The following is a 26,720-nucleotide window of genomic DNA, read 5'->3' on the forward strand; positions in this document are numbered from 1 at the left end:
AAGGGAGGCAACTTCATCATTTGCATGTATCGATATATTAAGGATTAAAAAAATTAAATTGAAATTGAATATGCTGAATTGAAGTGAACTTTGAAAAGGGTTTTAGAAATTGATGAATTCAATGTATTGTAATGTATCTATAGAAACGTTCAAAACAGTATATAGTCTTCATAACATTTTACACAATTTTAAAACAGAAATACTTGAATAGCAATCTCTTCTGAGTTTGAGATAAGAAAATTTATATAAAATTCATATTAATGGGCCCTCATTTGCATAATGCCGTTTATGCATAAAATTATCACACAAGCCAACCGATTGATCATCGTCATGAAATCGAAAAATAAGACAGTTATTCCTTACATTTACATGCTCTTGATTCCGCCAATCCACGTGTACAAGTTCTGCTTCTGTATAGCTATTAACATGATTAATTTGTCCTGCCCTGCAGGTGAATTTTTTTAACCGCGCCTACTGATGAACCAGTACATTGATGGAGAAATAAAGTACATAAAGTACTATTTGTAATTCTATCTCGGACAAAGACATTGGAAATGTAAATATTCATGGTTTAATTCTTAGAAATTTTTTTTGTGTAATATGCTAAAACACACTCATGAAAATGTTCCTAGAAACTTTGCAGTTTTATAGAAAACTTTATACATTTCTAAAACCACCATCTGTTGATGACAGCATGAAGTCTACGCCTCAAGAAGTTCCACAACATGACAAACATGGGGACATGGTACAACCTGAGTGTCATCAAACCAAAGGAAGTGGATACAGCATTCCACCTCAGCTTGTCCAACAGATTCCAGTTGCTACAAGACCAGCTAGAAAACAATGATACCAACATCGAGACCCAATGGAGGCACACCAAGAAAATATGGCGAAACTCATAAGAGGAAGTCCTTGGCAGAAGAAAGACTCAACACAAAGAGTGGATCTCTGTTGATACCATGGGAAAACTAGATGTGAGGAAGGAAAAGAAACGGCACTGAATATAAGGATCAGGACAAGAACAGCAAAAGCAAACGCTCAAACTACACAGCCATATATAAAGAAGTTTAAAAAAGCATTAGGAAAGATGAACGGGATCACATTGACATCTGTCCAATTGAGCAGAAGAAGCACGACTATGAAAGAGAACAGCAAAAGCTCAAGAGGACTACACAGTCACAGATAAAGAAGTTAAGAAAAGCATCAGGAAAGATTACGGGATCACATTGAAACCTGTCCAAACGAGCTGAAGAAGCAGCGGGACAAGGAAACCTGAGATAACTGTCTATATGGTCACAAAGAAGCTCTCCAACAAGTTCCAGCAGACAGTCAAGGCAGTGGCGGACAAGAACGGGAAACCTCGTACAAAACAAAAGTGCAAATGACGAGCTGGACAGAACACACTGGAGAGCTACAAGTATTTTAGAAATAGACTTACACCAGAAACACATCCGTACATTTAACCAGCCGATACAGACATCCCATCAACTGTGACAAGCCAACAAAGACAGAGATCAGGAAAGCAATTAATAAATTTAAGAATGGAAGAGTGGCAGGGCTTAATGAGATACCAGCAAAAGCCATCAAAGCTGATACAGAGACAGCTGTTAACATCGTATTCAACCTCTTCAAGGAGATCTGAGATGAAGAGAACTTTCCGGAGAAATGGAAAGAAAGCATCCTTATTATGCTGCCAAAGAAGAGAGATCTCGAATTACACGTGTGTCAATGCCTTGTAAGGTCCTCACTAGGATCCTTCTCGAGAGTATGAGGCAGTGGATCCAAAGCTCCGTGACCAGCAAGCTGTTATTAGAGCCAGCAGATCATGCGCTGCCCAAATAGCCAGTCTGCACATCTTCATTGAACAATTACTTAAGTAGAGGCCCCTATCTATATCAACTTCATCGACAATGAGAAAACATTCGACAACAATGACCGATAGAACTATATGTAAGATACTGAGGCATTATGCCTGAAAGGATCTCAAGCAAAAAAACTATGAAAGAGTGCAGGCATGAACCAATGGACAAATCAATCAGATAGAAGAAGGGCTTAATGGGACACACGCTTAGGAAGCCATTATCCAGCATCACATGCAAGGTTCTGACTTGGAACCAACAGGGCAGAAGAAAGTGGGGATGTCCAAAAAAAATGGAGGTGTGACTCGGAGTCGGAATAAAGACAAATGGTCTAGTAGGATGCAGTGAAAGCAACCTAGAATCGAGTTCGTTGGAGGACTGTCGTCGACGGCCTTTGTTCTTCACGGAACGATAGGCCTAAGTAAGTAAGTAACGGAGTCGAAGGTGATATAGAAAAGCGCTCGTGTGTATGAATTAGTTTTTCCTTGTGAGTGTAAAGAAAGAGTTCTTGTGTGAGTAATGGGAGTGATTTAATTTGCATCGGGATCGATATAAAATGCTGTATTTATCAATATGCTATTTTCCAAAGGGATGCTCCACTTTAGAGAGCAACTTTTGGCAATGCAATTGTATGTCTGTTTGTGGTTGGGTTAGTTCATCCTGTGCGAAACGGAAATGACGTAATTTGCATCGTGGTCGATTTCGAATGCTGCATTGATTAAAAAAATATGCTCTTTGCGAGAAGATGCTCCGTTTTGCACTGCCCTTGTTTTTTTGCCTTTTTCAACATAATTTTGTTAAAGAGACATTTTATTATATTATTTGTGGCGGATTTTACTGTGATCTGTGACTGTCTAATGTGAAAAGCTGAAATAACACTGTAAAAGGGACCAATAAATTACTCTTTAAGTGTTGATGTATGTAGAAGTAAAATCGGGTAATGCATATGTAAATTAAACAAAATACTATACCTTTGATGTTTTGTATCAATTGCAAATGTTTTGAGCCAAAATTGATTATTGCAGACTTAATACTTGTGATTTGATTCATACCCCATTGCACTTTATTCTGTGACAATTTTATTATCTATATCAAAGCGATGAGATAATAGGCAAAATACTCTACCTCCTACAAATCTCTATAATGATAATCTTGAGATATCCATCTGATAAAATGGAAGATGGGCCGATCATTTTTTTTTGTATTTGACGTCAGTCTGCGAAAGATCATACGTTTACACAAAAACACTATGTTTAACCGATGATCCGTCATCATAAAAAAGTAAAGAACTTTAATTAAATGGTAATGTCGCGGGGCAAATGATTTTTTAAAACAGGAAATTAAAAAAAAAAAGACCGTATATTAGGTTCCGTGTGAACAAATTGGTTTTCTGAATGTAGAAAATCAATCAATGATTTAAGCAAAAGTGACGTTTAATATAGCAATAAAGATAGCGTAAGGAACGGCTAAATATAACAGATCTGACTTCTAACTTAGCTACAGTTAGTCAATAAACGACTCAGGTTTCGTCGTTACCTTCAAAATCTAAACAAATATTCCACACATCATATAACCATCACACTACTGAAAAGAAGTACCATAAGAGTCATTAAATTAAATGTCGCTTTATTGTCTCATATCCTGATGAATGACACATATTGAGTGCTTAGGTTTTCCGCTTCTTTCGTTGATTTTAACTTTATGATTTACTGATGCTCAAACATGTACTTGCTCTCTAGAAAGGGTTGTAAATTATGGTTTTGTATCGAATGAGGAATGGTTATTGTCAGGATATGCATTTTCGGTTTTATAGTGATAGGCCTAGGTAACGGAGTTCAACAGCCGACAATGGCACACAGAAATATTTCGAAGCCAACAAAATCCAAGAAAACTCGAACTTTGGGGCAGGGAACTTTAGGATGCCCAGGGCGATCCTGCAGACTTGGATGTGCTTTTTCTACCAGACAAAAGCAGCAGAAAGAGAGACCAAAGGTGATCGTCAATGATTTGTCAACCAAAACGAAGACTTTGCCCAAGCCAGACTGCTATTCCTTGGACGAAGGTCTACTGGAAGTAAATAAACCAGATGATAAAACTGATGAGTGTGTGGCGGATTATGTGTCTTCAAATGAACTTTCAAGAAGTAACTCTCTAGACAGCATAATAAGTGGCCTTTCAGACGATTCCGCGGCGTCAGAAGAAAGGCAAAATACCCTGCAATCCGTAGCTTCATATCTAAGCATTGGCTCTAAGGAGAGGCCTAGTACCGGAAATGACATCATCTCAACTGAAAGTAACACAAAGGAATACATTTCAAATGACGAGGAAAGTTCCGAAATTAGCACTTTCACAGGCAATGTGTCAGAAACTGATACAAATGAAAACTGTGAAGAAACATCACAATTCAGCTCATCTGGAATAGCAAGTGAAACTCCAACTGAATGTCGTTCTAGCAACGAGGAGGAAGAGGAGGAAAGAAAAGGACCCACCAGATGTGTTTCCTTTATAACACCAAAGAAAGTAAAGGAAGAACATAATGAAGAGAATCAAAAATCAGAAGATATTAACCATTGTAAACCTCATTATCGACTGAGAAGAACAAAGAGCTTTGATCCGACCTTGGAAAAATCACAAACTTATCTTCATGGTCAGAATAAGAATTTTAGTCGTGCCAACGCCTACCTGACCCCAGCAAGACCAGGTCTGCGAAAACTTCAAATCAACTACACTCAGACTAATACTGAAAACAATCACCTTTGTATATTTGCAGACCTCATAAGGACGTCTCATAAGAGAAATTTTCTCACAGAGGAGGCCATAAAAAACCTCGAGAGAAGACTTCAAATACGCCGGAGTGATCCCAACAGGTCCACGTCATATTACGTCAACAAAGGTATCAAGGACCCAATTAGGAGCAAGAAAAAGAAAACGGTTCGGACAATAGCGGAAAAGGATCAAGAAAGAAGGGATAGAATTGCAAAAACAACAGAGGAGATGAAACTCGGATATATTCCAACTGCTAAGACGATAAAGTCTGTTACATACGAGGAGATGCAGTTAATACGACAGTGCTCCTATCTAAGGATTGACCCTAAACTTCAGAGGCATGAGTCCTCAGATAATATTCAAGAAGTGGGCTCTTAGCCATTCGTTCCAATGGCCTATAAACATTGGAAATCGTAATTCTGAAGTGTTCTTCAGGTAATGTTTTAAAGTTGTGGCTCTAAGTTACTCTTGCCGTTTCATTTTATTGATGACTAATTTAAAATCATACACCCATTGTATTACTTTTGTTATGGAAAGAAAATATTCGAAAACCATGTACTTTACGTATTTTATTATGTTCCATTAATAATGCGTATTTCAGCGTTTTACAACAATGGCACATTGAAATACAAGAAGCATAACGTTGATATGAACTCAACAGTAGAGATTATTTACAACAAGTAATCATAAATAAAGTATCAACACTTTCTAAATGAACGCAGGACATATTGTCATCTGCTTAATAAATACTAGTTTGTGATATACGTATGTGGTATAAAAAGAACACAATATTCAAATATAAATAATGAAACTACTCTGTATAGACACTCAGACATACAATAAGTAGCATCTGCACCATCAAAACAACTTGAAAAAAGAATCAACTTACTAGTATCTCATCTAAATGTAGAAACAGTATAAAGTTGACTTGACATTGGATACAAAAATAATGTATAAAACATAATTATTAAGCCTTTATAAGGTTATTAAAAGTGAAAATGATTGAGAATATATTTAATGTACAAAGTAAACAAAATCTGTTAATTGTACCTTCTAGTTAGAACATGGCACAACTGCGGGGGACAAAATATAAGGTCAACTAAAACGGGTTAAATGTCCGCTAAGTAAACATTGGGAATGTTTGTAAAGAAATATCACTCTGCTCAACTATTCTCCGATTGCAGACAAATGGTTATTCGATGAGAAAATCACATTGAGGAATTAAAAGTATAAGAATATTTAAATAAGTACCATGTTCAGTGATCAACCCCAAAATAGACATATGCAAAAACAAAGTATCGGGAAACTAAACAAAACCATATCGAACCTACAATTCAAAGATATAGGACAACACAATGATACTTCAGAAAACAATATGATGTAAAATGGCTAAATTCCAAAGTGTTTGTAAAATTTCCAAATCTCTCTTAAAGAACTTTTAACCCAATGGTCTGGTTAGGATAAGACCCGAATTCTCACGCATTAAAGGGCCTTATTATGCAAAAGTGCAGTGACCCTTGGAACACAGATCTATTCATTGTTGCATTTTAAACTATTGTTAAAACCTGACAGTTTAAGCGATGAGACAGGGTGTTTATCATAATATTTTGTCTTGTGCTGCAGACTTTTCATTCATTATTTGCGTATGACGTATTTGCTATTGGCGTCGAAAAATCAGATGCTTCTTTATAATAAATTTACATGTACATAATCATTACATAAATCAAATTTCTAAAAAGTTGTGAAAATTCCAATAATATTCATCAAAATACATTAGCTATTTGATATTGAGCCGTGAACTAATAAACATTAATAGCACTACATGAAGTTTGCACTCTCTATTGCCAAATATAATCTAATAATATTCTTACAAAAAGGCAAGCGTTTTAATACCTCCATATCGTGCGAGCAAGGAATTATGAACCCAGTAAAGTCTCTAATACTACTATGAATGTGTTTTCACCTCTTGAATAAATGGCTTTGAAGCACCTTTAATTGCACTTTCCAGACTTATGAAATCATGATCACGAGATGAAGTGATGATAAAAAATTTCAACCAGTTTTCTTGGTTTCCAAAGGAAAAGTTAAAGAAGGAGAACTGAATCGTCTTCGAGAACACGTATCTTCCTCCCTGAAAGATACAGATTTACGAATAGTGGGTCGTGGGACAGTTGGCAGACGATATGAAAATTTAGTTTCTGTTGTCTGCTTTTCTTTGTCACTTGTCGGTGAATCTTCTTCAAGAGAACGTGAACTGCGTCCAGATTTTAAAATTGGTCTCAATTCTGTCTGGCAATGTTTCGTCTTTATAGAAGAAAGTTTATTGGAGGAACAAGAAGACTTGTTTCTTGGAGAACCTTCCCCTTTGCTGTCTTTGTCTTTCTTGCTAGTCACGTAAGACGGTGAGGATTTTGTCTCGTTCCCTTTCTTTTCAGAAGTTTTTTCTTTCACATGTTGAAGATTCAGTTGGTAAATTCCATTCAACCCTGAGTCGACGCTGCCCCTTCGTAGTGGCCTTCGACCACCGTCACTTAATCCATTCTTCCACTTGGAACCATTGGTCACACACTGCTTCGGTTTGTCCATTATCATGAACCCTCCGCAAATTTTCTCTAGATATTTCATTTCTTTTCACGCTATATGAAATCAGGGAGCTTTATACAGCATCACGTCGATAAAAACTGTCTCATGCCATTCCGCTACCTTTTCATTGCTTCACACTTATTGATGCCTCAACATCTCGGAGGTAGACTATAGGAATGAAGAATCAATAACAGTCCTACTGTCCTGCAGTTATTAACGGTGTGTGGTGCGTGCTGCAATGATACTCCGCCAGCAAGCAGAGGACATTTAACTGAGCTTTTTATACGACAAGGAGTCCGCCTCGGCGCCCTCGCTAATACTTACACAAATCAGAAATCCTGGGTAAACTTTTGTGTGTTTCCGAATTATTGATCAGCTTATAATGTTTGATTTAAATCTATATCGGAAGGAATATTAATGTCATTAAGGAGTCATAATTTGCACATGCGGTTGGTTAGTCAGAAGGCCTTGCTGATATATACTATTTTGGTATTCATATACCTGTCAGTCACGAATCCTTCTAATGTTATCAACAATCTATTCAAAAGTTCTCTAAATAAACACCTTATCTAAAAGACATCAGAAACGACGATTTTCGTTTTATTAATATCTAGAAATGGTTTTGTCCGAAAGGCAGTAACCCTTATTGACATACGATTGCCTATCACGAAAACAAGACATTTGAAAAGGTTGGAAATTATAATGCTGAAAGAGTTGAATGCTTCAAGATAGTAATTTTCAATATTATCTCCTTTTCACACGAAAAATCAACATTTATTGCAGTATTAATGATAAAATAACAGAAAGACGTCAACGCAGGTTCACAAGGTGCCCCTATCGCAATGAAAACAGGTGCCCGATTGCAGATTTACAGGAGAACGGGAGCAAAAGGAGGTGTTTTCGAATCCGTGTGGTCTTCGGTGATCGGTGCAAAAGTATAGCACACCAAGCTGCGAAAATCAACACCATCTGCAGTTTGATACCAAACAATACAGGACACTGTTGATAACGGACCTCAGGGAAATCAGTTACCGTGGTGCAAAGGAAACATTCATTGGACCTAGAATTTGTCACGTGAAAGCAAAACAAAAAATATACACACAGTAGTAAATCTCAAACAGTAAAAATTCTGCACAATTTTGCTTTGTCACTGATATGCACAACAAAGTCAAAAAAGTCTTTATGCCAAATGATTTCTTTTGTTACACATGCAGTTAAAGAGCCAATAAATCAAGTTGCCCATAAACGTAAGCTACTGTTTAGTTAAGCAGATAACAGTTTTGTATCATATTTCTGTGAATCGCTTTTCCAAAATTTAATTAAATGTTTCGGTGGCTACGGCTGATTAGATCTCAAAGTTCTCTGTGGTGATAAAACCCCGGAACAAAAGCTTAAATTTTTGTCTATCATGTTTAACAACTGTTCCCACCGAGGGAAGGGTGGAGGAATATTCAAATGTTACTTGTATACTTATAAACTTCTAAAGATAGATAAGTACAGATAGACAATGGATTTTCTAATTTTGAGTGAGAAATTCTGTCTCTTATTCATGGTACTAAGAAAATAGATAAGCTTAGATCAAAGCAGAAATATATCTTTATCTTCAATAAATTTAACATCCTTGAACAGTTACATATAATCCCAAACACATCGTCAGGACGTTCAGATCAAAGAAAATCAGATACCAAATCCATGTTTTGGTTTATTTATCCCTTTCCTATTGCAGCAAAACTTTACAGCCTTAATAAAATCAGTCTGAGAGAAAAATGGTTAGTTCAACTCTGAAAAATACACACCGAATATAATACAAGGATTTAAGAGAAAATGAAGCCGTAAAAAGACTTATCGACACTTTACATATTAAAAAACATATTAAATAGATTCGTAAACAAAAATAAAAGTGAAAGAGATTGGATTTTTCTACCTTGTTTACGTAAAAACCAAACAGATTTAATACATTTTATTTTTAAGACATGTCTTAGTAAAGGGGTGATTGGACAGATCAAACTCGCACTTCTGGCTCGTGACGGCGAATTAGGTTTGATCAAAAACGTGAATTTGAATCCGATCTCAGTGCATTTCCATCTATAATATCTTGTTCGTGACATGGTGAATTATATCTTTTTATTTAAAAATCCTATTGTTAATACATCGGTGATAAAATTGCTTTTCAATTGTCACATGAATCAATTAACTTTCTATAAATATTTTAGATTTTGAAATCATATTTAAAAATATTTTTGCTAATATACCTTTGCCGAATAAATGCTTTTCAGGTGTCATGTAAATCAATTACGTATCTATGTATATTTTGACTTTTGTAAATATTTTCGTCATTTACAGATTTTCTGTTCATATTGTCCTTTTTGTTTGTTTTCTTCTATTCTGTGAATGACATTTTCAATGATTTATATGTACAATCTCCAAAACAAACGGAAGTAGGTAAACTGATACTATATAATGGAATGTATATGGGTTTATGACTTCAAACAATGACATTTGTAACAGAGGCTTATTTAATTATTCAGTTTCACTACCAGAACGTCCTAAAATTCCTTTGGCTGGAATATGTTCAACTTGGCACTGTTTTTACATAGAATTCATGAAACAAAGCGTTTAATTTGCTTTTGGTTAATTATTTGATGAGCTCGTTGTCGAGAAAAGAGCAGGAGACAATCTAGGTTTCCCTCCTTAAAACTTGTCCGTCTGTCTGTTCCGCTGTCCTTCTTAGTTAATCTGTCAGTCTGTTTGTTTTTTCAGCCATTTCCACTTAGTTTCCCGCACTTTTTCCGGGTAGTTTGCGATCATTGGGCTGATTTTTGGGGTGGTAATGTACCTGGATGAGTTGGACATCAAATTAGCATTTCGTTCCGCTTTCATAATAGCATATTACGGAATTCTGTATGGCATGTCAAACGTTGCAATATTTGATAATCTTGTGATGTATATTCAAAATCTTGTGATGTATGTTCGAAATCTTGTGATGTATATTCAAAATCTTGTGATGTATATTCAAAATCTTGTGATGTATGTTCGAAATCTTGTGATGTATATTCAAAATCTTGTGATGTATGTTCAAAATCTTGTGATGTATATTCAATATCTTGTGATGTATATTCTAAAACTTGTGATGTATATTCTATAATCTTGTGATGCATGTTCGAAATCTTGTGATGTATATTCTATAATCTTGTGATGTATATTCAATATCTTGTGATGTATGTTCAAAATCTTGTGATGTATATTCAATATCTTGTGATGTATATTCAATATCTTGTGATGTATATTCGAAATCTTGTGATGTATATTCTATAATCTTGTGATGTATGTTCGAAATCTTGTGATGTATATTCGAAATCTTGTGATGTATATTCAATATCTTGTGATGTATGTTCAAAATCTTGTGATGTATATTCAATATCTTGTGATGTATATTCGAAATCTTGTGATGTATATTCTATAATCTTGTGATGTATGTTCGAAATCTTGTGATGTATATTCGAAATCTTGTGATGTATATTCAATATCTTGTGATGTATGTTCAAAATCTTGTGATGTATATTCAATATCTTGTGATGTATATTCGAAATCTTGTGATGTATATTCTATAATCTTGTGATGTATGTTCGAAATCTTGTGATGTATATTCGAAATCTTGTGATGTATGTTCGATAATCTTGTGATGTATATTCGAAATCTTGTGATGTGTGTTCTACAATTCAGTGATGCGTGCAATAAAATTGCATGACGCAACAGAAAAGTAAGGACAATTTTCATTGGTTAGAAATAACGAAAGTAGCTGAAGCGTCGGGAAAACCATGCAGGTGAGAAAAAACACAATCATCAGTTTGTTTATTGCAGCACTTATTACGAGCTGCACGAGTGTTGTTCCTGGTGACATGATGGAGATATTTCGGCCTGCTAGGGAAAAAACTCAGTAAACGTAGATATATTGACAAAATTTGTAGGTACTTGTAACGATATGTCACGATGCTGCATTGTCAGATACAGTATTTATACATGCATGCTAAAAAGTTAAATCTCGTAGTAATCAATATAGCAGAAGAATAATGAAGAGTACATACTACAAAAACTGTGCAATTTGTAGCAAGATTAATTTTTGTTTAACAGCTGTTTTTATTACATTTTATTTCGTATTATTACTACCAAATACTGCTACCGTTTGTTAATGTTATGCACATGGTTATCTTGTACTTGCAAGTAAATGAAACATTTAAAAAAAAATAATGAAAAAATAAGTCTTTTAGGCTATTTGATAATAACATGCTAAATGAACAGGTTTTGCTTTTTAATTCTCCTTCACTCAGTCTTTGTATAATGTATATTTTTAGACGAGCTGATCGCCAACCAGGAGATCAGAATGATCGCATCTGCTCCTGCCACTTTAAGGATGGTAAGAAGGAGGGGGACCCTGCATATTTTGCATGGAATGAAGGAAAGGCCATGGATTTCTCTGATCCTGAATGTACAAAAAGGTGAAATTATTTTTCAAAATGTGACCGACATCTTGTTTTTGGATGGTGGGTGGGTGGAGTTTAATTGAGAATATTTTACTAAAAAACTTTAAAAGGGTACATGTATAAACAGAGTAGCTTACAACTGAATAAAAAAATAATTCAAGTTTAATTATTTTACAAAGGAGGAAAAAACTCAAAAGTGAGGAGTCCCTGTCATCTTCACAGATGGACCAGTTGCAGATTCCACAAGCACCAAAATGTCAAGATCAAGAAAAAGTAAAGCTCATTTAAAACACCAATGATGACAAATGACCAACACTGAAACATTTTCAATAATTTTTAATAATATATAAAGTTCTTTTAACTGTACATGATTTACAATATATTTTCAGTTGATATCAGAGCACAACTACTCAGTATCCTGCACATTTAACTGTACTCAAGAAATGCAGCGCCTCTCAACAGAAATACAACTGAAAAAGGAATTGCTTGCCCTAAAAATAGAGTCTAGTAAAAGGAAGCCAATATCAATCCACGATATTAAATACAACAAAGAGAAGGTACATTTAAAGGAATTCCAATTGTGATTTCCTATTTCCTAACAATTTCAGTTACTGTAATAAAAACTTGTTGCCATTGAGGGATGAACATCTTAGATTGACTGTTATGTTAACATATTTTGTTATTATTTGGGAGTGTTAGGTCTCTGATCAGCAGGGGCATTTTCTCTATATAAGAAGAAAATGGAGACTCCCTACCCACCCGATGTATTTTGTCGGACAGTTTTCTGTACATTGCAGGTAAATTTTTTATTTATTAACTTTCCAGCCTCTTATTGTATAGTACATTTTGGGGTTTGAAGTCAGTTTTTGCTTTTCTTTAATTTTTAAAAAAAAAATTATTTAAATTCTCCTTTTCTTAGAATAAAATTCAAAAAGTAGCTTCTGATTGTAAAGTATAAGACTACAGACATTGAACTTTGATTTGTTATCAAAAGGATTGATTTAAACTTGTCTAAATTAATTGTAAACAAAAATAAAAGGGGGCACCTGCTATTTCTTTAAGCGTTTTTCACTGGGGGGTGGGGAAACTTTTTTGTACATACTTGAGCAATAGGAGGGATTAGATAAGAATCAATTAGTATATCAGAGTCTTAAATAATATCCTTTGCATAAGCATAAAAAAATTCTATATCAGTCTTTTTAAAACCTTTGAATTTTGCTTAATTAACTACGATTTATCCAATTTTGGAGCTTTTTACCTAATTCTGGGTAGAATCCACCCTTATGAAATTATTGACTCAATTTTGACTTAATATCACTTTATTAACATTAAAGCACAAAAACAATTCATTGTACAAATATTTTATTTCTTACAGTCACCAATATATCCAAATATCATCACCGGCCCAGACGTCATTCACTCCTTTGAATTGTGCTGGTAGCAGTAAGGTGTCATCATTTGAGATGGTCACAGTATCCAATACACTGAAGTCACAGGACTCAAATTTCATACATGTTCACAGGTAGGTGTATAGTCTTTGAAATTACCACAATTGACTAATTCTGGGACAGGTAAGTATGTAAGTATAGGAATGAGAGCACCAAATCCCCGGATGCACACATGGCTTTGTTTGTTATGGAACATTAAACCGAATACTGAATGGGTAGGCGTTACGCCATTGGCTGAAATCAGGTATTTAATTGTTTTCATTTTAAAGTAAAATTAATGACCTTTGAAATAAATGATGGGATGAGGGAATATTACAGAAACTATAGAAATGCCAGGGAAGATTTTAGGAGTGGGGGTTGATTTTTTATGCCGCGTGTTCTTTACTGCGAATCTCTAAAAGTTGAAAATAACTGCAATTTTGACCTATAAACGCCATGGGACCATGTATTTTTTTCAGTATTTTTTGTTAGGGCTTAGAACAAAGTTTGAAATGATGCTAAAGATTTTTCTGAAATTGTCATAGTAAAGTACTGAGAAGGCCTAAGGTTTGTATGGAGTTCTATGGGAAAATAATTAGTGGACTTTTCCCTATACAAGATGCTGTCTGATGGCGTAGTGTAGAATGTAGCGTAGAATGTTTTCCAAGTCAGCTTAAATGCAAAGGTTTGTTTTAAAATTTATCATAATGACTTGCAAAAATTTAATGCAGTTAAATTTATTGTATTCTTGAAAGATTGACTGTAACACAATTTTTTTACACAATTACAAATAATCAAATTAATTTGTTTCCAACTTTTTTTCAGGGTCTCTGCCAAAATCTTTTGAGGATTTTTCCTCTGCTAGAGCATCCATGGATGCAATTGAAACAATCCAGGACATCCCAACACATATGGATAATCAGGCCATGGCCTACAGTATGTACAAAAGTTGCCATACTTTTAAAGCAGTAACTTGCGTGCCTCCAAATGGTGCACTTACATTTTGCTCCATGCTGTACCCAGGTTCTACTTCTGATGTAGCTATTGTACGTCACAGCCAAGTTTTACGAAAGTTCAAAGCTGGAGACCTTATTTTGGTGGTCAAAGGTTTCACCATTCATGACCAGTTGCCCCAGGGTGTCTGCTTAATTATAAAAGCTCTTTTATCGACACGAGGCCAGTTTACCATACAAGAAGCAGCACTGTGTTACAAGATTGCTAAAGCACTTATTCATGTGGAAAGAGCCAACGAGAGGATAAAGAATTACGAGATTCTCCGTCACATACCATCTACTTACAGACCAATCTCAACAAAAATATTTCAACTCTGTTCTTGTCTTGTAAACTTGCAAGCTCCACTTTTGAAAGAAATTACTTAAAGATACATGTACTTATTATAAATTTGCATTGGCGTGTGACAGTATACACTAAACAGTGAAGATATTCATACCAAAGTGCAAGGGATAAGCAAATTTTGATTTGTTATCAATGTCAATGGTTATATTTGTTAACTTTGTAGTATGTTGTAATACATATACTTCAGAAAATGAAAATCCCTTTTGTTAGCATGGATTTATTACAAGAATGTTTGGCAATTCCATTCTTCATTTGACAATATAATTTGGAAGAGGGTTTACTTATAATTTTAAATCTCTAGTTTAAAGTATATTTACCTTTAAAGCACAACTCAACAAATTCATGTTTTCAACAATTTATCTATTAAGAAAGACCAAAATGTTACATTTTCACTTTGAGAATAACATCTTCAATTCATTAATAAAATGATTCTAAATTTTGATATTCTTTTTTTATGTAGTACATAGATTTTATTAATCATCATTGCTATTTAAAATAGTCTTATAAGCCAGAAGTTTTATGATGGATTGTGACATATCATATCATACATTTATGAGACTTAGGAACATTCAACACATTTAACATGATTACCCATTTTCCATTGTTAGAAAATTCTAGAGGTACAAAACTAAGTGTCAAGAAGTTCAAACCAGAACTCAGTTTTCCATCAGTGCTGGAATGAAAATGTTAATGTAGAAATCTATCAGCTTTGGAACATTTGCTGTCCATTCAATGTCTTTTACTATTCTAATCACAATGCAGTCTACTCTTGTCCACACAATTAAGTCGCAGAATGTTTTGTTACATATGTGTAGCTGCATGGCCTTGAATTTGATGATAGTATGGGTGACTGGTTTTCAGGCACAGGGTATCTTGTTTAAGATCTAAAAAAAAAATCAAAAAACACTTAAGTTGTGTTATACCAGTACATATCCCCTCCTTTTTCAATATCTTCATACCATATTGAACAGCTGCACTTGTAAATTAATACATGTTTTGAAATCATTTACTCACCAAGATTTTTAATTTCAAAGTACTGGACAATACAGATTTTTAATGTTATTTACCTATGAAAAATCCTTCAAATTTTGTGCCTCATCTGCTACTGTTGAAGACGATGCTGTATATGGACACTTCACCTCTACAATATTAGGAATGGCGTCTTTGGCTTCTGGAGTTTGATAAAATACACTGCATGTTGGTGGTCGAACAACTAAGCCATCAGGTGAAGCTCCCAACACTCCGGATTCATGCAACCATATCCTTTTCAGAAAAAAATTATAATACTACTGAATGCAAACAAACCATAATACAATTGATTTTGTAATGCAAACAAAGTCTAAGTAGAGCTTTTATAATCCTTCCACTTCAAAAAGCAAATTTTCTGGAATATGTTGGTAACTGAATATTTATGCCCCGCCATGAATATGGCCGGGGCATATAGTGTTTGTAATGTCCGTCTTCCGTCCTTCTGTCCTTCCGTCCCACTTTGTGTTTAGCTCTGTTCAAAGCTAAGATTCAAAGAAACTATCCAAGATATTTTCATCAAACTTCATATGCTGATAGATATTGATGAGAGCTATGCAACTGCATTAACATTTTTTGACCTTGACCTGACTTTTCTTAAATAGTGTTTAGCTCAGTTTTAAACATACCATTCAAGATGGTGTTATCAAACTTTACATGTTGATACAAACTTGCATAGATGATGCATCTAGAGATGAACACTACTGGACATGCTTCGGATGCTGGATCTGACCTACATTTTCCAGATGAGTGACCAAATTAAAGTTTTTGGAGCAGGTCCATTCTTAAGGAACTATAAGCCCTACTTAGACCAAACTTGCTTGGATGATGCATCTAAGGATGGACACTACCGGACTTGCTTCGATGCTGGATCTGACTTACATTTTCATTCCCAAGTAACTATAAGCCCTACCTAAACCAAACTTGCATGGATGATGCAGCTAGGGATGGACACTACCAGACTTGCTTCGGATGCTGGATCTGACCTATATTTTCATTCCCAAGTAACTATAAACCCTACCTGAACCAAACTTGCGTGGATGATGCATCTAGGGATGGACACTACCAGACTTGCTTTGGATGCTGGACCTACATTTTTATTCCCAACTAACTATAAGCCCTGCCTGAACCAAACTGATCAAATTTTATACATGTACAAATTTCATGTTGCTTTACTAATATATCCTCGGCGGGGCATTCATGTCCTATGGACATATTTCTAGTTTTTTTATTACAATTAGACTTCAGTAATTGATTTCTGTTTGTCACCAGGATAAGTCCTGTTATTTGTTTTGACACAATGAATGTTAACATGTCAGAGATTGAAGGAATATTATTTTGTGCTGTATACCTGACTGCTCTACAGCTGCATCTAAGTCCTTTTCATACTTTCTCAAAGCATCATCTTCATGAGTGATACCCCATGCAACAGCCTTGATGGACTCCAGATTGTAAGCCGACATCAGCTGTTTCTTCAGTGACAATGTCAATCTGGAGAAGAAAATATGATTTTTGGTTATTAATCTTATATTTCCTGCATCTTTATGTACAAATATCTAGTCATTACAGTCGAACCTCATTATCTCAAACTCAATGAGACCAAGAAAAATGTTGGAAATATCCATGGATTCAAGAATAACACATAAATAGTTATCAAGAATAAAATGTCCCAGTCTTTTATAAATGGTTTGGACTTCAAAATTACTGTGACATATCCATGAAATATGAGATAATGGGTTTGAGATAACAAAGTTTGACTGTAATTTTAAAAGTCTTTTTCGCAAAAATTTAATCACACGTCTTACCGCCTTTGCTTAGAACTGAGAACTGCACCAAAGTTGGAAGCTGATATGCTATATTTCCTTACAATCGACCACATTGGGTTGTTTCGTTGCCAATGCAGCTCTTTTAATGGATTCAGGGATAATGCATGCTGTAACCATACCATAGGGGTATCAGAATGAACATACTCTGGTGATGTTAACAGGTCTTCAATGAGAGGTACAGGTGGACCAGGTTCACATGGCTCTGGTTCAAGAATCCAATTCAATGCTGAAAAATTTCATTACTTGTGTCATTCTCAAAAATATCATCCATAATATCCATATCACATATACCAAGTATTTATATAAGAGTCCATACATTTCATTTTAGTGAACACTGTCATGGGTTTTTGTAATGAATGCATTACATATCAAATTTACAACTCACTTGCATATATTTGTTCAGAATTGTTCCTGTATATAATTTTGCACAAACATGTAAAAATTGGTGCAAATGTACAATTAATATTTACTTAATTATTAACAAGGTTTCATAATGACAGAGTATTTAAATAATAGAAGAATGATCTGATAATTCGCAAGAATATGAAACAAAATATTTTTTTTAATGCAATTGAATAATTTATTTTTCCTTTCAAAAATGTATGCTCATGTACAAAAATGCTATCATATTTATAATATTGTCTTTCCAATTATTCAAAGGTTGTTATTAATATTTATTACATAATATGTTCAAAAATTGGGCAATATACATAGCCAACTATATTATACTCCTCATCTTTGTACATTTGTTCACAATTAAAATTAACCATCGTTCAGTAACAAAATAACAGTTTCATAATACTCGTAATATAAAAATCAAATCAAACTTAAATAACAACAATAGTGACACCAAAATCATAACTTCCTTCTTATATTTTACCAATAAACCTTCCAAGGTGCAAAAAACACTGGTCACTTTCATCAAAGGGTCGGTTTAAAGCACTTCAAATATGAAGCAAATTTTTTAACAACTGATTTATTTATATTTAATGATTGATCATTTTAAAAAAAAAAAAAAAAAACCAAGAGGCCCATGGGCCACATCGCTCACCTGAGCACTGTGGCTAGGAAAAAGTAAAAATTGGTTTTTTATTGAAAAGTTTAAATCCAAAAGTAGTCCCTTGACCAATCATGGCTTTGCTTTTCTTGAGAAGGTTATTTTTAAAGAATTTTCCTATATATTTCTATATAAAATTTGATCATCCTTTGTGGCCCCGTCCTACCCCCGGGGAACATGATTTGAACAAACTTGAATCTACACTACCTAAGGATGCTTCCATATAAATATGATCAATCAGGGTTTTGCTGTTCTTGAGAAGAAGATTTTTAAAGATTTTTCCTTTATATTTCTATGTAAAACTTTGATCTTCAATTGTGGCCCCGCCCTACCCCGGGGGTTATGATTTGAACAAACTTGAATTGACACTACCTGAGGATGCTTCCATATAAATAGGATCAATTATGGCTTTGTCATTCTTGAGAAGAAGATTTTTAAAGAATTTTCCTATATATTTTTATGTTAAACTTTGGTCAGCCATTGTGGCTCCGCCCTACCCCCGGGGGTCATGATTTGAACAAATTTAAATCTACACTACCTGAGAATGTTTCTCCATAAGTTTCATTTTTCCTGGCACAGTGGTTCTTGAAAACAAGATTTTTAAAATATACCATCAAATTTTCATTAATTCCCAATTATCTCCCCTTGAATGAGGGTGTGGCCCTTTATTTGAACAAACTTGAATCCCCTCCACCCAAGGATGCTTTGTGGCAAGTTTGGTTGAAATTGATCCATGGGTTCTAGAGAAGAAGTCGAAAATATGAAAAGTTTACAGACAGACAGATGGACAGACAGACAGACAGACAAACAGCTAGATAGACAAAATGTGATCAGAAAAGAGCTAGAAATGAAACATTCCTCACCACAAAAGCCAGAAGAATATAGGGACCACCACCAGTAACATGTTTCTGGGAAGAACCAAACCATGCAGAGATAAATATCAATAGTCCTGAATCTTCGATGCAGGACCAAGTACGAGAATTGCTACAAACACTACTCCGGAGACTTACCTATTATTCTATGATGTAACGTACTTTGTCCACTGCAGCTGGTTCCCTCATAAGCTGGTAGCGAGGACAGTTCAGGATGTCCTGTCAACTTTATTCCTCAACTTCCTGTCTTGGACTGAAAAGCAATAAGTGGAAATCTTTAGTGTTGCCTAGTGACTTTGAATTAAAAAGAAAGTTGCAAGATTGTGAAGGGGGGGGGGGGGGGGGGGTACTGATGTTGTGCATTTTAATTAAATGTACGAAATCTGTATTTCACAGTTTAATGCATTCATGTATTTTGTGAATTGTCTTAGGATTCATGTAATAATTGTTGCTATGTATTATTAAGCACTAAATCTATTCAACTGCATGTGTAAATGGGGAAAATGTGGATAATGTAAATGATGTATAATTGCAATGTGTAAAATGTGACATTTTCTTATATGAGGGAGTCTGTTCATGTAATTTTTTTTTCATTAATTATTTTATTTATCTTGATAAAATTATTTCAATTAACAATATTGTTTTTCTTACCAGTCTGATGAACTCAACAAAGGTTACAGAGGTGAATGGTAGAAATATGGGTATTACAGGTGTCAAAACTCTTCGTTGATGACACTGACTGCATGCCGCACTGTAAAACCACCATTTTGGATCTTTAAAAGGGGAGGCTACTCCTGAAATCAAAGAAATTGTCATAAAAATGAGTAACCTGATTTTCTTTAGGTCTCACACAAGGAAATAATTTCACTATATGTTACTATATAGCTTTAATTAAATAAATTAATTAACTAGACTCTCAGCAGATAATTCATGAATGAGAAAAAAGATTAATGCTTAGACAAAATTTGAGATCAGAAAAAATATACCCCTTATGCAGCTTTTAAGAAAGAAAATTGAGACTAAACATACCTATACCCCGAAATACACATGGGCAAACAGCCAACACACCATCAAGGAAGTTACATCGATCATGCGTACCTAAAAAAAAAAGAGTTCCCTTTGATTCAGTGGCACAATTCTGCTGATATGATATTCCTAGTGCATGAGTCCAACATTAAAACTGTAGACCTACGTAAAGTTCATGAAAAAAGAAAAGAAATATTATTGTCTCTATATACATCATACATAGAACTACATTTGTTCATTTTGATTGGCTATCTCCTTGCATAAGACCTTTAAGGGGTAATTTTATGATATTTACCATGTGCACTGATTGCCATAAAACTAAAGAAAAAATACCAGCCTTACAAAGTCACTTAACCATGACCTTTTACATACCTTACTAAGAATACCCTGGACAATTTGGTTTAACTTAAGACTTCTGAATTTTTAAATGCAGGTTTTGATAAATTAACCATTTAATATACTTATGAGCTCATAAAACTGTCCTTTTAAACTGTATGATAAAGAGTGTAAAAACTTTGAAACATGTTTGGAAAGTATTATCACACATGTGATATGGGATAAATTATCACCACAGAAAGATCAAAGAAAATCACTGCAGATATGCGACAATAATTCTTATCATTGTTTATTGTATGTCAAGTCTAGAATATGATATATCATTACAAATATTATGATTTTTAGCCGGGCACATTGCTCGTAGAGCAATTATGCTCAGCTATAGCGACGGTGAGCAACAGAAAATGCTGCTTCTTCACCGCCAAATTGAGTTTACGAGTAAAAGTATGGTACGTGACCAGCCGCTGTTGAGAAAACAAAATCACCTTAAGAAATAGTAAATTGAATATTTTTATCATAATATTAAATTGTTTAATATTTTTTCCTGGCTCCTTTGACTAATATTTTACAAAGTAATTCAACGGGTGCGAAAGGTTTTCACCAGGTATCCCTGTCTGCATCATATTCTATAAACAATATAATTAAAATTAGATGTTAGATCAGCTCGCATACTCAACACAATAACATCTAACAAGTCATCCCATTGAGGGTCACGTAAGAGGTTAAATTCGGAACGCCTCAAGATTTATGTGCTTCAACAATATATGATGATTTTGCCAGCTGCGATTTGATTAATTGATAGAATTTGACCTCTGACGTGACCCTCAACGGGATGTTGTTAGATGTTAGTGTAGCGAGTATGCAAGCGGATCTAACATCTAATTTGAATTAGATTGATACTATAAATAAAGGTTGTACTATCAGGCTAACACAAATGCAGGGAACATCATTAATGACTTGATGCAAATCTCACCGCTGAGGACACATCAGTGCAGAGACGTTTGACCTTAATCTTGCTGCATCGGTGTTTATTTACTTCTGTTTGTATATAAAACCGGATTACCCCAAAACGATACGTGATAAATATTTTTCGCTGTTAATTTCTAGCTATATTTTATTTTATTTTTAAAACTATTTAATATTATACATGCCATTGAGATATTTTTGTGTGTATTACATATTCTCTAAACGTCTGAACGTGATTTTAAACTGTCACCACAGTCCTTGTTCATTATCCTGTAAATGAGCCCGGCTCAATACATTTACTATGAAAATAATTGGACAAATTTGTGAATGACAATATTCAATGATGCATAGCAATTAATCTTTTCCTGACATTCACCTTCTCCTAAAAATTTGTCGTGTTATTTATTTATTTATTGCAAAGTCGTCCCTGGACTAGTGCTACGGTCAATGCAGCTGCATTGGGCCATGCAATTTCGAACCCTGCGTGGTGAGAGTTTGTCCCGAGACACAGTTAGATTATTCTAACTAGCACCAATATAGAATAAATCATACCGATTAATCAACATCACTACAATATGAGGACGTAAAAATAGGATAAAACATCCTTTAGTCCAGCAATAACTGAATAAGCCACTAAATTGTTTTTGATGTACCTTCAAACAAATCAAATTAATGTTCTTGATTCCCACTTTTCACGTTATGGCTGACTTAGTGCTTCTTGATACCAAAACAATTTTTCTATTACCTATAATTTTGACTTTAGGTTGAATTTGCCAATTTCATGCTTGCGAAGTTGTGTCAATGTGTGCATTACGACCGCTCCGGCTACTTTCGTTATTTCTAACCAATGAAAATTGTCCTTACTTTTCTGTTGCGTCATGCAATTTTATTGCACGTGTAATGGTTAGGGGCGTGGATATCGGCCTGGATAGCTCAGTAGGTAGAGCACCTGACTAGTGATATAGGGGTCCCGGGTTCGATTCCCGGTCCAGCCACGCATCACTGAATTGTAGAACACACATCACAAGATTTCGAATATACATCACAAGATTATCAAACATACATCACAAGATTTCGAATATACATCACAAAATTTCGAACATACATCACAAGATTATAGAATATACATCACAAGATTTCGAATATACATCACAAGATATTGAATATACATCACAAGATTTCGAATATACATCACAAGATTATCGAACATACATCACAAGATTTCGAATATACATCACAAGATTTCGAACATACATCACAAGATTATAAAATATACATCACAAGATTTCGAATATACATCACAAGATATTGAATATACATCACAAGATTTTGAACATACATCACAAGATATTGAATATACATCACAAGATTTCGAATATACATCACAAGATTTCGAACATACATCACAAGATTATAGAATATACATCACAAGATTTCGAATATACATCACAAGATATTGAATATACATCACAAGATTTTGAACATACATCACAAGATATTGAATATACATCACAAGATTATAGAATATACATCACAAGTTTTAGAATATACATCACAAGATATTGAATATACATCACAAGATTTTGAACATACATCACAAGATTTTGAATATACATCACAAGATTTCGAACATACATCACAAGATTTTGAATATACATCACAAGATTTCGAACATACATCACAAGATTTTGAATATACATCACAAGATTTCGAACATACATCACAAGATTTTGAATATACATCACAAGATATTGAATATACATCACAAGATTATAGAATATACATCACAAGTTTTAGAATATACATCACAAGATATTGAATATACATCACAAGATTTTGAACATACATCACAAGATTTTGAATATACATCACAAGATTTCGAACATACATCACAAGATTTTGAATATACATCACAAGATTTCGAACATACATCACAAGATTTTGAATATACATCACAAGATTTCGAACATACATCACAAGATTTTGAATATACATCACAAGATTTCGAACATACATCACAAGATTTTGAATATACATCACAAGATTATCAAATATTGCAACGTTTGACATGCCATAATTCTGTCCTTTTAAAGTTATAAAGGGAAGTGAAATATGGATATTGCAAAGAGTATAATCAAGGTCAAATTCAAAGCCCATATTACTGTAGGTCCGTTGACACAAAACAAATTCGGATTCTTTAAAAAGAATCAGGTGACATGGAGGACTAAGCATTGCCTTTTGACCCGATCATAACCGCTGTGTACTCCTTGTCATTGTCGGGCAAGAAAAAAAGTAGACGATTCAGTGCAACTGGCCTAACACTTAGTTTGAAAAACGCTAGTCAGCATTCACCTTTAATGATTTGTTGGATTTGCGGAAAAGTCACATATCGACCACATAGAACTCGCGAAATGTTGACTTTAAACAAAACAGCCTTGTTCATCAACGTGTTTGTCAGTACATTGCCTCGTTTTAGAAATGTACTTACGTAGAGCATGGTCTTGCATATCGAATCAACTTGGAGGTACGCAGCTAGGTGATAAGAATTTATTATTGCTAACTAAGTGAGGGGAATTGACGATAGAAAAGTTGAAGAAGTCATCATTTTAACGTTTATCGTGAAGTTTTGTTTTAGGTCACCATTACGCACTTTTTCTAGTTACAATCCAAAATATGAAACATAAACGTCCGACTTAGACGTTTTATTTCAAGTAAACTGGAATATATTTAGTCGTCATGAATGAAAGCAAAAACTGTTCATTGATAAATTTTAATTTCGAGTTGAAGACCAGAGCAAGTGTTTCTTTTTTTTCAATTATGAGTTTTAGAAAAAAAGCTACTTCATATGAATACAAAAATAGTCTGCTAATAATGGAGTGCAATTGGTACCCATGGGAATTCCGAAAGAATAAGAAGACTTGAACTCTTAAAACTACGCTGATGTTATGTCATTCAGAAACTCCACGGTCTTTTTAACATCGACATAGTCATAAAACCAAATCTATTTTTATAAAAAATATGGAAACAATTCGAATAACTCCTGTCACTAAATGACAATGACTACTAATACCAAAATGGCGCCAAATATAAAATCTGTCCATCTGATTCTTTTGGTGTACACATAAAATTAAATGTTGCGCTCAATGATGAACTGGAATTCTTGCTCCCAGACATTTTATTCTAGAGTTTCGTGTTCTTTAATTAGATAAAAGATAACTAAAACTAAATGTTGTACAATGATTTTCGTGGATGAATTTCAATATGTGATGCATACACGAATCATTTTTTTTTTAATTTTAAAAACAAACATCCAATTAAAGAAATTTAATTATAATATTGTATTTGAATTAAGGATGCTTTGAATGGAAAAAATCGTTAACACCAAAGCAAATAGATTTAGTTCTCATTATTCTCTGCACGGACAATTATTGTTAATGAAAATATTGTCAAGGGTCGTCAATAAATGATATCAACAAAGTATTCAATTGAGCAATATTTCGGTAATCAAATTATAGTCATTGTTGAAAAAAAACTAATTTAGTTAATTTAATTAAATGGGGAAAAAAATTGAATTTTGTGCGAATTGAATTGGTGACATTTTCAAATAACTAAAAAAAAATTCGATCTTCGACTATTGGACTTGGATGCGATCCTACAAATGCTTTAGATAACAAGGTCTATAAAACTGTCAGATTTTCTCTCTATTTCCTTTCAGTAAAATCAAACTTTCCGATAAAAAAAGAGCTTTATTTATTTGGTACTTCCAGAATTTATTTTGATATTGGGATAAGTACATTGTTTGTGTATTCATAGAGACCTTACATTTGTTAGAGATCTTGTGTCATCTTAGAAGAGCAGTCAAACAGAGCTCTTTAAACTTCTGAAGTTTCTCCCAATTATCCCGGAGTCAAATTACGTAATTCCAAATATTTGATGTCTGCGTGACAAGCAACGACTTTTTGTTGTTTAATTTTCTTCAAGATCCCCGCTTCATATTGAATTTTTAATGCCTAAAAAACAAATTTTATGAAATATGATCCTGCGGAATCTTAACTCCACCCAACTTGATTTCACTTTTTTTCAATCTTTATTTTGAGAATTCGATCGCCTTCAAGAATATAGAAAGGAAAGCATTATAATGTCAACGACTGAAAGTCACGAGAAAATGTTTGGGGGTATACTGAAATAAACAACAAATACAAGCACTAAATAACATTTAGTCCCCTAGGAAAAGAAAATTAATTTGTAATTGTGTTGTGTAATTCTCTTTTAAAATAAAACACATCCTATTGCTAAATCATCATTAGGAACAAGATGCCCCCTCCCACTTTGGTGTTTCTCAGAACAATGCAATAAGGCTTGGGAAGTTTTACAACGATTTGTCATTACCGTCATATGCCACCACATATTGTTTAAATCAGTCAAACTCACACATCTTGCATCAGGAAAAAAAAAGAATTTAAGATAGCCTATATACCGCCCTTCTTTCTTTCAAAAATATATCTATATCCGGACATGGCAATTAAATACATGTAGGAGATCGATCTGTATGATTTATTCTTGTTGTAGTTTTCTATACTGAAAAACCTTAATTCGACTCAGATTGGAGACTCATTGTACAGATCCAGAACTGAGTTATGCATGTATCGTATATCGAGAATTTGGATAGAAAATGTATTTTTGTATTGTGCACTGGAATATATAGAGTAGTAAAATTCTTATCAAGTAAAAAATTCCTGAAAAAATGCTTATTCCAGGAAAATTTCAAATTATGTTACTATTTTAAAGTTACACCTACATTAATGTATTTTAGTATGAAGTCCTTATGACTAGGATTTTTGGTAAACATGCCCTTGACGACTTTTAAGGTTTATGAAATTGAAATTAAGAGTTTATGACCATCTTCAGGTTTATATAAACTGAAAAAGTCTCTCACTCCTTATAAACTCCTCGACTCTTATCGCCATGTTTCTCTTCTGGTTATTTATATCTGACCAAGGTACTTCAAACTACTTGAAAACGTGGACAATGATATAACACCATAAAGCGATTAACAAAAACAAAGCTTGGTTGCCAGATCGAGTGCCTTTGCAAACAAGATTATATACCCATGTTTATTTTTCTGATCGCTGGCCTTAG

At 34.1% G+C, this 26,720-nt stretch overlaps 2 protein-coding genes across 4 annotated transcripts; one reads left to right on the forward strand and one right to left on the reverse strand.

The window, feature by feature from the left end:
• The first annotated feature begins 4,842 nt into the window (after positions 1–4,842).
• LOC134250996 (uncharacterized) lies at positions 4,843–14,912 on the forward strand. 2 transcript variants are annotated; one of them, XM_062733360.1, is made up of 7 exons: positions 4,843–5,060; positions 11,561–11,704; positions 11,869–11,962; positions 12,079–12,246; positions 12,389–12,486; positions 13,065–13,211; positions 13,942–14,912. In XM_062733360.1, exons 1-7 carry the CDS (start codon positions 4,966–4,968, stop codon positions 13,961–13,963), a joined length of 768 nt encoding a protein of 255 aa, XP_062589344.1. In that variant the 5' UTR covers positions 4,843–4,965; the 3' UTR covers positions 13,964–14,912. The 2 variants fall into 2 exon arrangements, with proteins under 2 accessions (XP_062589344.1, XP_062589345.1); XM_062733361.1 differs by lacking the exon at positions 4,843–5,060 and adding an exon at positions 10,751–11,032.
• On the reverse strand, positions 14,812–19,988 carry LOC134250997 (uncharacterized). 2 transcript variants are annotated; one of them, XR_009988641.1, is made up of 6 exons: positions 19,905–19,988; positions 19,392–19,506; positions 17,304–17,550; positions 16,850–16,989; positions 15,540–15,735; positions 14,812–15,356 (listed from the first exon to the last, which is right to left on the reverse strand). XR_009988641.1 is itself a non-coding variant. In XM_062733362.1 (5 exons), the coding sequence occupies exons 3-5, from the start codon at positions 17,444–17,446 to the stop codon at positions 15,686–15,688; spliced, it is 333 nt and encodes a 110-aa protein (XP_062589346.1). In that variant the 5' UTR covers positions 17,447–17,550; positions 19,392–19,506; positions 19,905–19,988; the 3' UTR covers positions 14,812–15,685. The 2 variants fall into 2 exon arrangements, 1 of the variants encoding a protein (XP_062589346.1); XM_062733362.1 differs by having other exon boundaries at positions 14,812–15,735.
• Positions 19,989–26,720: the final 6,732 nt, after the last annotated feature.

This window comes from Saccostrea cucullata, unplaced genomic scaffold (assembly GCF_032062105.1).
Source record: "Saccostrea cucullata isolate Sc308-1 unplaced genomic scaffold, CSIRO_AGI_Scuc_v1 ctg2228, whole genome shotgun sequence".
NCBI lineage: Eukaryota > Metazoa > Mollusca > Bivalvia > Ostreida > Ostreidae > Saccostrea > Saccostrea cuccullata.